The sequence below is a fragment of the Polypterus senegalus genome, chromosome 2 (assembly GCF_016835505.1).
Source record: "Polypterus senegalus isolate Bchr_013 chromosome 2, ASM1683550v1, whole genome shotgun sequence".
Taxonomy (NCBI): domain Eukaryota; kingdom Metazoa; phylum Chordata; class Cladistia; order Polypteriformes; family Polypteridae; genus Polypterus; species Polypterus senegalus.
In genome coordinates this window covers 71,580,877-71,600,037 of record NC_053155.1, presented here as the reverse complement: position 1 = coordinate 71,600,037, position 19,161 = coordinate 71,580,877, and the positions used below count along the sequence as shown (strand labels likewise).

Below are 19,161 nucleotides of genomic sequence, written 5' to 3'. Positions count from 1 at the left end.
AGCTTGTGTTTTTTAATTCTTTTTGTGATAACATTCTTCAACCTAGCTAACCTAAATCAGAGTCACAGGGGAAGTCCAAGCCTGTCCATGCAGCTTGAGATGCAAAGCAGGAAACAAACTTGGACAGGGTGCCAGTCCATTAAAGGGCCCACAAATACACAAACTCAAACTAAATCTCCACCAATCTGAGAAGTAGTTATGGTAAAATCCAAGCAGATATGGGGACACCATGTAAGCTCCCTCTGAGAACAACTGGGTGCTAGATTTGAATTTGGTACACTAGAACAAAATACGGTGCCACCATTCCGTTACAGAAAACAATTGGTGTTATAACACCATTGGCATATTTCTGGCTTCATGCTACCTAAAGACTAGTGGCATTCAAAAAACATTTAAGACTTCAATGTACAAATGACCTTAAAACCAAATACATCACATGAATAGAAAAGGTACTTTAATAGTTTATGAATTTTTAATTTTTTCACTTGGATCATATCTCAACAAATCTTGTCCAAAGATAGTTTTTGTAATACTTGAAATGTAAAGAGCTGCTCAGTCCAAGAGTTAAATAAGTTTCTTCTCTGCCTCTTGTGGGTTACTGACATATTTTTATATGATTTACTTAAGAATAAAACAAAACCTTTCAAAAAGAAGAGAATTCCATTAAAAAATACTCATGAGCAACATTTAATATCACTGAAAACAAAGAATGAAAAACAGTCCATTGCAAGATCATCCATACAGGCACACGATGAAAAATGTAGTGTGCTAGTAATCTTCCTCAGAGTCACTGTTGTTGGTCACAGGCATTGTGCACCTGATGGATGTCATGAGCTTATCTTCAATCTGTTTCCGTGGGTTTTCTTCCAAATCCGTTTTAATTGCTCCTGATTCTGCAAGCTTCCACTCCAGCTCTAATAAAAATAAATGTAAAAATTTTAATTTACTTTCAAAAATAAACATAATATGAGAAAGTGTATCTGCTACAGCTAGATTTTAAATAATGTAGATACCTGCATTTCAAATTACACGCAAGGCACTGCACCTTAAAATAAGACTTATTTACTCAAGTGATACTCGCTGTGTAGGACCATTAGTCAGAATTGCCACTTCCTTCTATTTGCAGCCTAGAAAACTCAAGAGGTGGCACTCATATTTTCTCTCAAGACAAACTAACAACACAAACGATCCAAACATCTTCAAAAATGTAGTTTGTTTTTATTATAGTAGGTTTATGGTTTCAATTCCATGATCCTGTAATATAACACTTAGGCAGGGTGTTAAATATATTTACAAAGACTGAATATATAATGATGATGATGATAATGAATCCAACGCTTACTTTAGGGGTAGGCATTCAGAGTTTATTCATACAATAGTGGTTGCCAGGTTTTCATTAATAACATTTACTTCAGTCCCTGCTTTAATTAACTTTAGTTAATTAAAAAGCTAATATCAGTTTTTATGCTGCTGTAATCTCACAGATTTTCAAAAATGTTGGTTTTACTTTTCTCTCAAATTAAAAAGATGCTTGTTGTTATCACAATTTTTATGGCACAAAACCTGTTGATTCTCCACAGTTTTACTTAATTTTAGTTCAGTTCTTTTATGAATCATAAATAATTGCACTATTTTCTTTCAACTATATGACAATTACCAATGAGGCAAACAAGAAATGGTTTTCAATTAACTATGTAGGATTTGTATGTGTGAATTTATCATGGAAAAAAAAAAAAGTAAAAATTTAGAAATTGAAAGAAAAAAAAAAAAAAAAAAACTTGTAGTCTAAGGGAAATTTTCTTATGCTGCCAAAAAAAAAAGATTGGTGCAATATTTTTCATGGCTATCCAAGGACAAGAATCAGAATTATTTTTCTGCATGTTTTGTTGGACTGTATAAGCAATGCTTTTTTTTTGGTACTTTTGTGTTTCCTTAGATGGTACACTGCTATCAAAACACATTGCATCAATTCCCAAAGGTGCAGCATCAATAATGTTAGCACTGCAGCAATGCAAAATGCCATGGTCTCATTTTTATTGAGGTTTTAGGTTAATTTTTCCTCTCACAGTATATGGGAGGGAAAATGACTTGAAAGGAAACATGCAGGTAGAAAAAATCAAATTCTACAGAACAGAGCAAACTAGGACCGTCTCTCCCACCAAAAACAGACTTCTGCACGTTTATGATAGAAGTCTCTGTAATCCTGTTGCATTCAAGGAACTGGGATCATTTTACAAACAATCTACTGCTGAAATTGCTCATCACATGTGAACTGCATCCTGATTTCATCTCTGTGAAATGCAAATGTGTCCTGCTCTGTAAAGAGTCTTAACAGGATGGTTAGAACGCCAAGATGTCCATGTAGCTTTTATCAGTATCGGTCAACTGAACAGTACTCAACACATTCCCTTTGCATATGAAATTTTAATAAATTATTTCTGGTGCATATATCATCTTAAATATAAATATACTTGTATGTAATTTCTGTATGTTTAAAAGCATATTAATATATGTTCAAGCAATATATTTCATAAAGAGACATAGTTTAATGCCAGTTAAATGTACCACATCCCTTTATCTAAAAAGCGCATCTGTCTTGTTTAAAATTGTCCAAAATGTTTTCAGGGCATGATCCAACCTGCAAACATTGCAATTGAGCTCTAGCCTCACTGGGTCACATGGTTTGGGCCTGCACCAAATTAACTTTATTCTGGACCAAAATCTTTATATGCCTTTCAGAAAGCCTTGGTATCACAATCCCTCCTAATCCATTAACAGCTGTGTTTGATGTACTCCCAGATGGGCTTAAAGTGGAAAAGGACAAACAAACTGTAATTGCCTTTACTACACTACGACACGTAGACTTATTATCTTGCTCAACTGGAAGAATCTTAACTCTCCAATTCTAAGTCAGTGGGTAACTGATGTTATATATTATTTGAAATTAGAAAAAAAATCTAATTCTCACTTAGAGGATCTGTACAAAACATTTTTTAAAACCTGGCAGGATTTAATCAATAGAAATTTAGAATAAGCATTTAAATTGAGGAAGAAGATTATCTTCCCTTTTTTATCCTATTTATTTTTTTTACTTACTAATTTAATTTTTCCTACTATTAAAATTTTACTCTGTTGGCCTAGCTCTCTCTCATGGGTGGGGGTTGATGTAATTCAAACCTGGTTTTGTAAAATTTTGACTTGCTTGTATGGAATGTTTGATTTTAATAAATTCAATGTTTAAAAAAAAAAAAACCAACCACACACACACACACACACCACGGCCCTACTAGAAAATGACGCTCTAGAAGTACGAGATACTTAAGTCCGAGGTCAGATGAAGTTCCAAGGTATGTGCTGTGAACCAGAACAGAGAAGCAAGAAATAAAAGTTGGTATACAGGTAGACCGACAGAGATGCTGGTTTTAACCACATGTTTAGGACCCCCAGATGGAGAGAGGACTGTGGTATTTGCAGTTGTACTCACTTAGTGGTTTAGAATGGATTTTACATTTTATAAACTTAATTACTAAAAGGCTAGTATTATATTATTTTATAAACATTAACACAGCTCACACATATGATATTATACAGTTACTCAGACAACGTAGGCTACATTCATGGTAAAAATATATATGCAAAACTAGTGCAAGTGGCGGAACTTAAAACACTTAAAAAGCTTATTTAGCAAGGACATCTGCCAATGGAGTATGCAAAATTTAGTTGAAATTTACAAGATTTCTTAAAATAAGTTAAATATTCTTTAAATACAAATTTCTTGATGAATCAATAAATCTTACAGTAAGGGAAAACTATTTAATCACTTGATATAAACATTTTCACTTGCTTAGATTTCATTTTTGCAGCGTTATTGCTGTACTTTTGACAGCCCATTACACATATCAAACTAGGAATAGGGAAACCAAATAACGGAAAAATGCAAAAACTAACTCTGATTTGTTTAAATCAAAATCTATCAGCAATGTCAGCAACAGCCTTATTTATAACAATGCTATATTATACTGTACAAAAGCATATTTGTATATCTCTTGCGTATTTCAGTTATAGCAGACATCTTTCAGAGGGTACATAAATCACTAAAGCAAGCCATCTGTATAGTGCAAAGGGTTAGCATAGGTGCAGGATTCACAATCAGAGGAAATTTGATTTATCAAATCCTGTCTGTCTGAACAGCTCTAAAGAGACTGATGATTTAGTGTAGTGCAATGTATACTTATGAAAAGTGCAATATATGCATATGTTACCATGAAAAACTGTAGACACTTAAAATACAGAACAAAATATTTTTTTTAAATCTGTACACTCAAATTGGGGCTGAAAAATGGGCCTGCACCTGGAAGTACAGAATGTCTGGTCACCCTACTCATTTATATCAGTGGTGGACCAATCTTTTTATTCCTGTCTTTACAATGGATTGGTAATTAGGCTTAAAAATAGCCGATATTTTAAAGAGACAGATAATTCAAGCCTCATGCCTGCCCTGACATCGACTGATTGGATTTAATAGTTTGTACTTTTAAAAGGGTAAGGCATTGTAAAAATATGTTTCAGTATAATTTTATCAGCTCCTCAATAATGGATTTTACAATCTTTCAGCACATTAGGAAAACCAGGTGGTTTTACTTCTCTTTTCTCATTATTTAGTGAAAGCAACTTTTACTAAAGAAGACACTTTACAAAGAAATGAAAATGCTCTGCGACTGCCAAGAAATTTTAATAAAGTTAGGAGAGTTATTGCAGCAGACAGTTAAATTAAGAATAAGTAAATTTGCCTTAAGAGTTTAAATAAAGCGAGTGGCTTTTGGAGAGCCATAAGTAGATTCTCATTTGACGTCTAGAATGTTAATAGATTACTAGTACACTCCACAATATTTACATATATTTTTCACTCTGCATATTACATTTCTAAGAAAAGGAGTGTGTTTTTGGTCATTTTTATTCCTTTCTTTGTTAATATGGCAGGCAGTGTAGTGTAGTAGTTAAATCTTTGGACTTCAGCCTTTGGGGCTGTGGGATAATATCCGGCTACCGACACTACTTGACTGTGAGTAAATAACCACCTCCCTGCGTTCCAATTAGGGGAAAAAAATGTAACCAATTGCATCTCAAATGTTGCAAGTCATCTTGGATAAAGGCAGCAGCCAAAAAATAAATTATGCCACATTTTTTCCAAACTCTTGTATGTTAATCTTTGCATCTAGCATAAAAACTACTTTGTAACATACAGAGGTTTGGTTAATGTCCACAAACTTCTTACTCCAACTGCTGCAGAATAATAAAGTTGTAAAATGTTACTGGTGGCAGACTAGAAGAGGACAAAAGCTGCCTATGATCATTGTCAATTTCTTTATGTACTGTATCATTGATGGCATGTGCAGCACAATCATGAAAGCTCATTAAGTCACAGTCATTTTTATCCATAAGAGGTGAGATCTTTTGTCTCAATCCACAGAACTAAAGAACAATGTACAGGCAAAGGTCTCAGTTAAGAACGACTCACAAAAAAATATTTAACTATTACCTGGATAGTACGCTACTCTTGGTTTTTTTTTTGTATTTTAACACAGTTAAGTTAGCCATTAGTAAGGAAGTAGGAAACATGCACAAATGTGTGAAACACTAAACTTACACTAGGAAATATTAATTGTTTCTTCCCCATAGGTGATGTTATTTTGCAATTGGTAGAACATTCACATATTATATAAGAATTTTCATTATCATGTGTTGAACACAATAAACCTCTGTATTTTAAAAAAATGTAAATGCTTTACGTAAGTGGTAATAATTGCAGCGCTTTGGACTGAATTTATTTTTGTTTGTGTTACATAATTAGAATACAACTCAGAATAAAACCGATAAAGTGCCTGCCAAACAGACAGTCGTTTAGGTCCGTAATTGTAACATTTTGAAATGTAAAACAGAATGCAGTGAAACATGCAAGCCAAATGAAGATCTCGCCACATTACTTACCATCAACTTTTAAATTCATGCCTCCAAAGACAAGTGGCCCAATGAACTGTGCTTTCATATCACCTTCAAAGTATACAAATATGGTAGGGAGGTTTTTGTCTGGGTAGTTTGCTATACAAGTTGTAGAAATTGCCTTCAGGAATTTTGTTTGTGGAAATTTCCTTGCTAGGGTGCTGAAATGCTGGTTTATCAAGGCACACAAGGGAATGCTGCAAATAAAGATGATTAGAAAACTTGTTAAAAAAAAAAAAATAAGAAAACATCAAAAAAAACAACTCAACAGCTTAACCTGAGGTGATGGGGAAACAACAGAGTTATCAATCACAAGAGAAAGATTATTGGCTTTGGATAATGATGATTTTAAGCCAATGAGGAGAAGCTCAAAGCAGAGCTGCTGCTCCTACATATTTCAATGAGCCAATTACGGTGGTTCAGGCATCTGATTAGGAAGCCTCCTGGCCGCCTCCCTGAAGAGGTTTTTTAAGCATGACCAGTCAGAAGCAGACCTTGGGGCAGGTCCAGCTCACATTGATTGCTACCCATATGACTCAGACCAATTGTAGAAAATGGATAGATTTCACAAGATCATGTTACTGTGGCCAACAATTCCAGGATTATTTAAAACAGTTAGGCAGCACAATGGTTAAAGTTCCAAAGTTCCATAGTTTGGAAACTTAATATGGCGCTACAAAGTCCTTCTTTGACCTACAGTTATATGGGTTTTCTTCAGGTACTTGGAATTCCATTAAAAATCCCAAACACATGTATATTAGGTTGATTATAACCTCTAAAGAGTACTACTGCTGGTAAGTGTGTAGGTTTATGAATGTGTGCGTTATCCAAGGTTGGTCCGTGTCTTGTGTCAGGTAATCTCTGCCACCCTATGATACTGCATTGGAATATACACGGGGTTGGAAAATAAAGGACCGATTATATTACTTAGTATTTAATAGTGCAGCTGCAGCTTTACAAGTTTACTCCTCACTAACATTTCAGGACAAATGCACATCTCTCTATTATATAAAAAAAATCCTGGGATGAGACTTTTCCAGAGAGATAATTTCAAGTCCCGCAAGACGAGACTTTGCGCCAAGAGATTTAACCATGGCCATGGTCCACTCACCCCTCATTTGTGTGAATGCTAGGACAATAATTTTGTACATTCTAGATGAAACGTCAATGACTAAGCAAAGAAAAAGGGCAGTGCGCCGAAGAGGCCAAAAAGCATTGAGAAAAGAATTCAAAAAAAGAACAATAATCCAAGTACAAATTTGTAAAATAAGGAAAGTTATAAACAGCCAGGACCAAGTGGAATTGAAAACCTAACAGGTCCAAGCGGGGGTGGACATAAAAGACAAATAGTAGAAGACAAAGTGGAACGTTGTAAAGAGGTTCAAAACGTTGGCACGATACACATGCAGAGCAGGTTACAGATTGTGAAAGTACTAAAATTCAAAAGTGTTCCAATGAAGAGGCATATGCGCAAGAAATAAAAGGTTTGTTATTTGGTGAAAGTGAAATCCATAAAGACTATAGGCAAAATATCCGAATCTACAATAATCTGTTTGCGTTTGCATCATTCATTGCTCAAAACGTAGATGTACACGATTCAGGACCATACGCTATGAAAATCTGTGGTCCTGCAACAATTAAAGCTATAAGTTTAATTTCAAAGAAACCACAATTTCGGTCAGGTTTATATTTATGATCACGGAGAAGCAATGCAACATTAACTCTTTCGATTCTAATGATCAAACGTATTAGAAATTCTACAGCCAATAATGGATACTTTTGGACGTATGGATTTGTATCGCACTTGACACAAAATTTATCTGAAAAACACTGATAAAGAAGTTTTCTTTGATTGCTATATGAATCTGAAAGAGCATGCTTGCATATATAATTAACCAACATATGACAAATTGTCAGTGATAATAGTTTCGAAAGATGGAGATATCAAAGACAGAGCTGATATTCATGTTTATCCAGAGAAAAGCACAATTCATCACAAGCGGCAGATCCAGGAAATGACTAGCACGTAGTGCCCACACAGGGGTTGGTGAGCAAAGCAAGCAGAGGCACAGCCCCCAGTTTTAATAAAAAAAAGAAAATCATGTGTAATTAACATGTAGCTCAATCTATGAGATTACAATGGTTTTTCATACTAATCAATAGATAATATGCAGATAAATTTGTTTTTTTTTTCATTTCATTCCTTATTGTCCAATGAACAAATCTTGAAGTTTAAAATTTGTCACGTGAACACAGTACACTATCATTCTTAGTTACATTTTGCCTCACAGACTAGTAAAGCTGTACAATACCAACAACAATCTAGCAGAGACAGTGAATACAACACTATACATTGAACTTAACATCAGACAATATATTATATATACTGTATATTATATATATTATGAGAAACACTCTTATCGAGCAGTCCTCGATATGTGTGGCTGTGGAATAGTTTTATGACCTGTGAATACAAACCATAAATCCAATGGTGTGAAGCATACTGTGATATTGGTAATTGCAGATTATAAATAATAAAAAGGTGCCACAGAGTTCTTCTAAATGTGTACCTTTTCAATTTTCACTTTTATTCATGCTGCTTGGTTTTAAATACATTTAAAATTAGTTTTTGCAGGGACGTTTGAACAAAGAACAGTTGAGGGGTTTGGGGCAAAATTGTCTCTACTTTATTTTTTTTTTCTTTTAGCCACATAAAATAGTAATAAATATATTCAGCCTAATATTGATAACACACTAAAATATCACCAAAAATATTTGAACTGATAAGCGCTAAGTGTAGTACAGTACTTTCATGTTATCTGAATGTTCACTAAATTGGAGTAACAAAGAAACTGGTCTATGATCTTACAGACAATCCTCCTTGTTTTTTGATACCCTGAAGGTTTCCTTCTCTCTCCTCTAGGGATATGGTACATTATATATTATTAAATATGGATTGTTTAAGATATATTAACAAAGAGTGGAGTATGTTTTCAACACTTGTGGTCATACAGTGACCTTCCAATGTGCTCCACGTGACATTTGGTTTTTTAGTTTGTCATTATACAAGGAAATGTGCCAAAGACAACAACAAAAAGAAAAAAGCGCTTGCAGATCTACTGTTATTCAGAATTCATTCTTTCCATTTACAATCCAATTTCTCAAAAGACTTGTGTATAAATCTTTATATGTTTACTTTAGCAAGACACAGGCTTAACCTGAAAATGAATACTTATACTAGAACATTTATCAATGTGTTTCAAGCCTACCTGGGACCTCAAAAACCTCTATTGTCCAATTCCATATCTGAAGGTGTTAGATCTTCCTAAGCACAGCGAGACATCGGTTAAAATCTCTTTTTGATATCGATCCAATTATTCTCTTTCCGAAATTAATTTGTTCATGTTCTTCAATTGATAACCTTAACTCCATGCAAGCCTCCTCCCATCTACATTTTTTATTTCATTCAATGCTTTGCATAAATTAAAGTTCATGACAAAGTATGGCATCACATACCATGGAGTACCATCATGAACTTTCTTTATACAAACTTATTAAAAACTTATTTATAATCTGAATAATTAGCAAATGCAAAAATTGTACCTCTAACAATTGAACAGCTCAAACATTTGTCGGAAAAAAGACAACTTACCCCTGTTTGTAAAGATGCAGAATAACCCATATACCCTTGCCAGCTTTATTTACTTCTTGTACATATTCCTGGCCCGATATTTCGCCAACTTCTCCAAACACATTTTTAATCTGAGAAGCTTTCCACTCAGCTATTCGTTGTTGTCTGAAAATATATAGCCAAAACCTGTACTCAGAGCAGTTTGCAGCAGACAATAAAATGCTGTTTGCCTTTTGTACTGTTAAAGAAAAACTTTTTAAAAAGCATTATGTTTAGCATGTAAATGCTCACAATGTTAAAAACTTTTATAGTGATAAAACTGGTTACTTTTGTATTTCTATCACAGATGCAATACATATTTGTAAACTTACAGATATGTAAAACATAGTAAAATAAAACATTTGGATATTTAAAAAATACAAAAAGTAAATATGCATGTATTCACCTGTTCAGTCCATGCTATAAAACAACCACATTTTGTCAAATTATTCCACCTGTCACATCCACATCTTTGCCTGTAGTACACTGCTAGCTTGCTCTTTTCTGCACCCATGAAGTTGCTTCACATAAGACAGCAGGGATAATGATTTGCCAACCTTTGTATGCACTTAAAGTCTTTAAGAATTAAAGGGTATCATTTGTTTTACTTAATTCAGAACCTTCTTCACACAGGGTCTTGTTCCACACAAACACCATCACTTCTTCTCTCTTAAACACACACACACACACACTGCTAGTCCCAATTTAAAATGTAAAATGATCAGAATTTAAGTATGGTGTAAAAACTATGGTCTACATTTCTTTCTGTTATGTCTCTTTTAAAGACTGTAGACCCCCAGAAGTACTTGCATCATCCTGCCCAACTTTCTCCCTGTTAATGTTTTCTAAATTATCAAGAAAATCAGCACAGATAATTATTTAAAGACCTACTAAAGAACTCTCAAAAAGTGTTAGTTAATTTAACAAATTTCAGGTACATAAAGACAGCTAACTAAATGCTTCCAGCAGGAAATAATGGGAAATACATTCCATTGTTTCAGTTATTAAGAAGTCAACCAAACAAACTTAAGTTGGTTAAATGTTTTCATCATTTTGGTAAATTTTCCTTTTTACAATTACCATCAAAGAATCACTTATTATAAAAAGAACGATTTGTTGACTTCGATTAAAAGTGTATTAGATCAACCAACCAATGGGCACAATACAAATAAGATAATACTTTGGCTTTCCATAACAATCATCTATATTTCTAATTGGAAACAGATTTCTTGTGAAAACAAGGACTGAAAATCAGATACAGGTGTAGGATTTCACATCTTTGCCCAATACATATATTATGAAGAGACTGTAAAAGTAGCTCACCTGTACATCTCAACTGCCCGCTCATCCTCTTCATTAAATTCATCTTCATTCTCTTCTAACTCTTCTAAAGTCATATCTTCATAAGATTTTACTGGAAGAGAACAAAAAGTGTCACAATATGTATTGTATTTGTCCACTGAAATGCACATAGAACCGGCATAATACATGAACATATTAAAATAAAACCATTTCATATATAGCTGCTGCCTTTATAATGTCTCACTGTGACTGTCAAGTCAGACTTTTTTTTATTAATTTTCTTGCTTTTTAGTCAGTCTGGTGTGTGTTCAGACCATAGTGTGTATGTTTGGGTGTATATTTATTTTTTATCTACATATCTATGTATGTGCAGTATTTATTTAAAGAGCTTCTGTAAAAAGCCAAATTTTCCCATGGGGTCAAATAAAGTTCTGTCTGTCTAACTTAGGCTATCTCGTACTGTCAATCCTAGAAAGCAGCAAAACAGTTATCTCAAATATAAACGTCTACACATGGAAGTGCATACGTCTGTCCGGCCCGGAAGTGAGAGGTGGAGTCGGGGTAAGGGCTCTGCCTCAGAGGAAACAGAAAACTCGCTTAGCCACGAATAACACAAGTGAGGCGAGCACGTCAGCGAAATGAAACTCAGAAGAAAGACAACATCGCTTAGCCGCTAATGTCAGCAAAACAGTATCCCTTTTACTTTTCCTCCTGTCGCTAACGCACAAGTCATGTGAGCACGTCGGCAAATCAAATCTTCCTACAAGAGAGATGCCCAAAGTAGTTCCTTTCAATTACCAGAGATCTCTACATTTCAGTTTATTTTCTGACGATTTCAATAGTTTCTAGGACACCGGGCTTTTTACAGCATGGGCTTACACAGCTAGTACTATATAAGCTTCAAGTGTCTCAATATTATATATGTTCAACTGTGTTTATGATAAACAAAAATGACTTTGCTGGGGGAAACTGAATCTTAGTGCACTTTTGATGGCTGACTTAAAAGCACCATTATGCTGGAAAAATGGTAATCTTTAAACAATTTTTCTATTACATTCATTTGCAATTCATTTTATTTTGCATTATTTCCATGACAGCAGAGAAGCATCCATCACTGTGAAACTCTAAAATCTGTGTAATGTAGTTTATTACCTTATTTACCTTTATTAATAAAAGGACACTTTTGTACTGAAAAGAAATATACTTTATGCTAAAAAAAAGCCAAATTCTTTTATTTAAAAGGGTTCTCCACGTACAACATGTTAAGATTACATTTTTGATGCTCAATAATATAGACCAGATTAAAAGTAAGTAGTTTTACTCTTGTTCCAGCAAATAGTCTAAATTTGAACCCCCAAAACCTTATGTATTTCAATATATTGCATTGTGCCACAGTATTGGTTCATGGCTATGCACCAACATTGCTGCTGCCATTTTTTGTCCTTTGCCATCTTTAAACCATTATTCTACCAAAATAAAAAAAACAGTGACATCTAAGTGGAAAAGGAGGCTAGCATGGGCTTGGAAAAATGACAAGCCCAACTTTGTGCAGTTTGTCTGTATTCTCAGCTCATCACAGTGGTGTTTCTAATAGTCTAGTTTCAATTTCTTTTGGCAGTTCACTGTAGCATGATAAAGGAGAACATTAACAACAACAGCTTCATTTTTTACAGCACATTTTCATACAAAGAATGTATCTCAAAGTGATTTACAAGATGTCAAAGCAATTATATTGAAAGAAAAAAAATTAAAATTTGATTACAATAAAAATGCATAAATAGTATAAAAATAATGCACAATTAAATAAGAGATATGGAATTAAGAGATATGGAATTAAGTCTGATGATAAAGTCAGTTGGCCAGGACAAAAGAAAAATAAAAGAAAAAAGCTAAATATTGAGCAAACATGCAAAGGAAAGACTGTGCTTTATTGCACTTGGATGTGGGAAGCAGCACAGATTGTATTAATACTTCAGAGGTGTTCAAATGTATACAATTTTGGGTTACATTTGATCTCAAGCCAACTGAAAAGTCACTGTTTTGCAACCACAGAAATAACTTAGATATATTCTGCCTATACATGTCTATACAAATGGGATTTCTTAAATTTGTAATTTAGACATAATTCCATCAATAAACAAACATTTTATTTGACAATATTGTGTCAGTGGACATATGAATGATTTTTTATTTTTTTATGTTTTTTATACAAGTAACATAGTATCACATTGGCATTTAATTTTGTACTGCTGGTTTATGATTCTAGAAAACTGTTTTCAAATCATTGGACTGTGGAGTGTACATATTTGTCAAGGTTTGTTTGTTTGTTTTGTTTTTTTTTAAACCCAGGAACTCTTTTTCACCTCACAACCATAAGATGTGCATGTCAGGTTTACTTTCACATTTAAGTGGACTCATCCTAGTGAGTGTGAGTATGTGCAAGAGTACACTGTGATGGACTGGTGCTCTGTCGGCCTATTCTGAAAAATCAAAACATCAACAAAAACTTGCAACCAACTGTAAGAAGGCTTGCAACAATATATTTTGGAGTAAATAACATTTTCATTACATATAAATTATTTTCATAAACAGCAAAAATTAAGCAGTTTTATATGCTGATGCTGCATGCAAATTGTATAAAATAATACTTTAATATATTACTGTGTGTTTGTTTTTTTTTTTTCTCCAGCTTACCTGGAGTCAGCCATCTGACCTTATCTTCAGAGACTTAAAAACAATTCTACATATAAAGGACTCAAACTCTCTATTAATAATATATCTATCTTATGTTTGTATTGTTTATTTTTGTAATGTTTTATTCATTATTCTTATCTATTTTTAATTTGTTTTTCTTTGCTTTTAACTATTTCATTGACATCTTCTGATGCACTTATTAAATTCTGTGTATGAAAATGACCTACCAAAATAAATGTTGTTGATGCCAACACTTTTTACATGTAACACTTTCTCTTCTTTCCCCATTTAGCATTCAGCCACATGTATGAAATAAAATATATAAAAGTGACATTGGGATCATTACACACCTACAGATGCTTGCTGTATTATTTGATCCTCCTCCTCTTCTTCCTCCCTGGGCTTTTCCTTTGGAGGAAGGATTCCCTTTTTCCTCAGGATGTCGTTCCACTCTGTGTCAGCATTAGGGTCCTTAAAATAAAATAAATAAAATGTATCCAAACATTACTATGAATGATTCTGGGGCAGATGCGTTGGACATAATGTAACAGGTACTTGATATGAATACGCTAATTGATCTAGTGCCTCGGTGGTGGGCTGGCACCCTGCCCAGAATTTGCTTCCTGTTTTGCGCCCTGTGCTGGCTGGGATTGGCTCCAGCAGACCCCCCGTGACCCTGTAGTTAGAATATAGCGGGATGGATAATGGATGGATCTAGTGCAGGGGTCACCAACAGGGTGCCCCCAAGGACCACATGAGTCGCCCGGACCTGTTCTAAAAATAGCACGACTCACCAGTGAGCAGCGTCTAAAATTTAATTTTATCCTGTTGCTATTCTTCTTTATTCACATTTGCATTTATATAGATTTGAAAATGACAATATCTAAAAAAGCATTTAAAACATGTTTATTGTAAATGAAGTTTAGATAAGTTTAGGTAAACTCGGTTCTATTCTACAGTAGTTCAACGGTCAGTATTGTGCGCATGACAAAACTTCAGCGTTCATGGAGAGTAAGCTAGCTGGCGCTGGGGAGCTGAATGCGGTTTCTTATCCCAAAAACATGGCAGAAAAACGAAAGAAAATGTATCATTTTCAATCACAGGCAGAGCAGTGAGGGATCCACCAAGAAAATGTATCATTTTCACAGTGAATGGGAAGAAGAGTTGTTTTTTACTACTGTGAAAGAAACCTGCATGTGTCTCATTTGCGGGGCGACTGTGGCGACGGCTAAGCGGCACAATGTGGAAAGACATTTCACTACAGGTCACAAAAGCTACCATGCTAACTACCCACCAGGCAGTGCGCTACGGGCAACAAAAGCCTGCAAGTTAAAGGCAGCTTTGGTCAAGCAGTAGTCTTTTTTCACAAAACCGACGAAAAACTCTCAAAAAGCAACCAAAGCCTCATTTAGAGCTACACATCCTCTGATAAAGAAGAAAAATGCATTTTCAGATGGAGACTTTTCAAAGAAGCAATAATGATAATTGCTAACACCGTACTTAAAGATGAGAAAAATGGAACCGATCTAATCTCCTCTCTCTCCGATGTCCAACTGGGGGCATCTACAATGGCTAGACAGGTGTCGGCTATGTCCGGTAACAGCCAATCAGCTAGACCGGGATCTGGCGAAGTGCAGTTGGTTTATCATCCAGTGCGACAAGTCCGTGGACAGCAGCAGCACAGCCCAACTGTTGGTCTTCATCCGGATGGTGTTTGATGATTTCTCCACAAAAGAAAAACTACTGACACTACTACCACTAAAGATGACTATGAGGGGAGCTGACATTTATAATGCGGTGAAGGAGTTTTTCGTGCAGAAAAATGTTCCATTGGAAAAGCTGGTAGCGGTGACTACAGACGGGGCTCCTGCTATGATCGGCCGACATACAGAGGTTTCATCGCTCACTGTAAAGGTGACACAGACTTCCCAAAATTTCTGCGTTAACACTGCATCATTCACCAGCAGGCGACATGTGCAAAAGTGATTGGCTTCGAGCACGTGACGACTCCCATTGTGAAAAATCATAAACGGCATCCACTCCAAAGCGAAACAGCACAGGATATTCAAGGTGCTACTGGAGGAGATGTTATCTGAATATGGTGACCTGCTGCTACACACAGAAATCCGATGGCTCAGCAGAGGACGAGTTTTACTTTGTTTTTTGTCACTTTTGGGTGAAATCAAAGAGTTCATGCAGTCTAAGGGCAAAGATGTCTCGCTGCTAGAGGACACAGAGTGGACACTTGACCTTGCATTTTTAACGGACATTACTGAGAAACTAAACCAACTGAACTGCGAGCTGCAAGGCAAGGGTAAGACTGTTGTTGATAGGATAAGTACTTTAAATGCATTTAAAGCCAACATTTTCTCTGTGCATTTACAGAGAAAAAAGGTGCTGCACTTTCCCTCTGTGCAGTCGGTGCAGCAAGACAATGCTTATTCATCCAAGATATTTGGCAAAGTTGCAGAAAAGTACTGTAAAGTCATGAACAGACTTCGGCAAGAGTTTGAGAACAGGTTTCGTGACCTTGATCATCTTGAGCCATGTGTGTCATTTATTTCCAATCCTTTCAAGAACATGGACATAACATGCATTGCTGAGCAACTAAGTGCAACATTCAACTTGGATGCTGGACAAGTGGAGATCAAAATTGTAACATTGCAAAATGACCTCCACCTCAAAGCCTACCAAGCTGCACCAAACTTTTGGTGCCTTGTTGACACAGAAAAGTACAGTGGTGTATGTACAGCAGTTATGAAGGCTGCCAACCTGTTTGGTTCAACCTATCTCTGCAAATCAGCGTTTTCTGACACGAACTTCATCAAGAACAAACACAGACCACGCCTCACTGATGCAGGCGTGCAGGACTCAATCAGAGTTGCAGTGTCAAGTTACACACCAGATTACAATAAACTGGTGAACAGCATGCAACACCAGTCTTCCCACTGACAAAGAAACAGATACCTTATGTTATCATTGGCAACATGGCAGTGCCATGGCAATGTTGAATTCAAATATTGAAAAATTGTGTTCAATTCAAAAGTCAAAAGTGTGTTCATAAAATATAACAGATATAATTTTTTTTAAAATACTGCAGATTTGGTCATTAGTTCAAAATGTGCTAAGGTTTATTTAAAATTCTGAAAGTTTTTAGTTAAACATCACACAATTGATAGCTTGTTCAAACGTGGTGCAACATAGTTCATGATTCGTTTAAAAGGGTTTGTAGGTGGTTAATAAAAATGGGACATGGTGATTTCTTATGAAATGTTGAAGTGAACACAAATTTAAACAATTGCCAAGATTAATATAAATAAAGTGTTGAATACTAATATTATCTGTTTCCCACCTTGTTAAGTTATTGTTGATAAAATCATAAACGTGATCAGTGTCTTCACATAGATGAGTAATATATAACTAAAGGTAAACTGAGCAAATGTGTTACTTAAGAAGAGTGTATCAAACTGGTAGCGCCCTTCGTATGGCTCAGTACCCGTGAAGTAGCTCTCAGTTTCAAAAAGGTGGGTGACCCCTGATCTAGTGCCTTTCAACTGAACCTCATAACAAGGTACTTCTTAAATACAGACGCACAGCTCAACTGTACATGTCTACATGTTTTACAATTACATCACTAGTTAAGTAGCTTCAACAGGGTACGTACCGTAGTTCAAAGAGGGGAATTAAAGAAATTCACATTGTGTATTAAGGAAAGGGATGGAAATATGTTTTCATCCTCACAACCAACCTGATAAATAAAAATTGTTCTAAAAATAAGTCTATTAAAATGAGTATCTAAAATCCATAGCACAGAGCAGCTGATAGCCAGTGCCAGCTGGATTGACAGCAGCGTGACTATATAAGGTGTTGATGTTCATTAATACTACTTCTAGTTTAGACTCAACTGTTCTTTATAAAATATCTAAAATAGAAGCCACGTTGAAAGAACTAGCTTTAATACATGGAAAATACTTTATTTGAAATACAATAATTAGTACAGATACCGAATGTATGTAGTATAGAAACCGAGTCTTTCAATTACTTGCAGAATACGGATTAAAAACAATTTACTAGACCTATTAAATACAACATCATATATCAAACAGTAATCACCAATCTGTTGCTGAATGATTTTCTTTCAACAAATGGTAAACACATCACAAAACTACAGCAGTTCGACGTTGCTAGGTAGTTCCCTAAAAGAACGGTACCGTACATGTATTCAATAACTTTTGTACACATAACTATTTTGACTTCTCTATTACTGTGTTCTACAGAGTGAAAATCAAAAATCTATAGGTCTCACCTGCATATTGCCTCGCCTTCTTTAATCCGCCGCGACCACGCCGATATCTTTGGACAAGGAAGTTACGCAAAGATAGAGCAACTGCAAAATTGTAACCCGATTTGTTTAAAACAAGTTCCTATAATTTCCAATATGGAGTTTTCGTTCTTCTTCAGTGTAAGAGCCTTGTTTCAATACAAACCGACTACTGTATATGTCACGATGAATTCACTGTCTCAGCTCACACCAGTGTCGACTCTGAAACGGGCCATTCAACAGCTGTTCCTAGTTGTCTTGCGGAGTTGTCTGCGTGTAACACCAGCTTCCTGCCACTCGCTTCAGATTGCCCAAATAAGGCAAAAGAGATGCGCGAGCAGAAGCTGTTTCGTTGTGAGCATGCGTACAGTGCAGCTCTCGCAGCGGTTTATGCCATCCACGTGGGAAAAAGGGATTCCTTGGGGCGTGTCTAATAGTCTGCAATCGGACTAACGCTTTTAGAAATGGGATTATTCACACCTATAAAACCACTTTAGGGCGTCGTGCTGCTGTGGAATCGTTATTTTTATTAGATATGAAATAGCCTGGGGTAGCATTTTTCAATTGTATATCCTGCCATGCATTTCCTATTTTTTTAATTAAAGTGAACCGATTTTGGAAATCTAAAACCGACACACGATACGTTTGCAGTTTGGTGCAATGTATCCACAATCGCTAAATAGTGAAGGGTGCAGACATCTTTATTTGACAGTTGTCTAAACGTGAGTTTTCTTTTAAAGAGTGCACAGTTGTATACATCGTCATATTTTGTTATGTGATCTATGCACCAATCAGCCACATTTTAACCATTGACAGGTGAAGTGAATAACATTAACTATCTCGTTACAGTGGCACCTGTGAAAGGGTGGGATATATTAGGAGGCAAGTAAGCAGTCCATGAAGGTGAAAAAATGAGCAAATGTATTGATCTGAGCGAATTTGACAATGACCAAATTGTAATGGCTAGATGACTGGGTCAGAGCATTTCAAAAAATTGTCAGTTATGTGTGGTTTTCCCAGTATGTAGTGGTTAAAACCTACCAAAAGTGGTCCAAGGAAGGACAACCAGTAAACACGCATCAGTGTCATTGGTGCCCAAGGTTCATTGATGGGGAGCAAAGTCTAGTCCATCTGGTCCAGTCTCACAGAAGAGTTACTGTAGCACAAATTGCTG

At 35.5% G+C, this 19,161-nt stretch overlaps 1 protein-coding gene across 1 annotated transcript; it reads right to left on the bottom strand.

Moving 5' to 3' along the window:
- Nucleotides 1-453: 453 nt before the first annotated feature.
- On the bottom strand, nucleotides 454-18,250 carry pdcl3 (phosducin-like 3). The gene is made up of 6 exons (XM_039743943.1): nucleotides 17,973-18,250; nucleotides 14,017-14,137; nucleotides 10,994-11,084; nucleotides 9,653-9,796; nucleotides 5,989-6,197; nucleotides 454-914 (listed from the first exon to the last, which is right to left on the bottom strand). Exons 1-6 carry the CDS (start codon nucleotides 17,976-17,978, stop codon nucleotides 769-771), a joined length of 717 nt encoding a protein of 238 aa, XP_039599877.1. The 5' UTR covers nucleotides 17,979-18,250; the 3' UTR covers nucleotides 454-768.
- Between the last annotated feature and the right edge of the window lie 911 nt (nucleotides 18,251-19,161).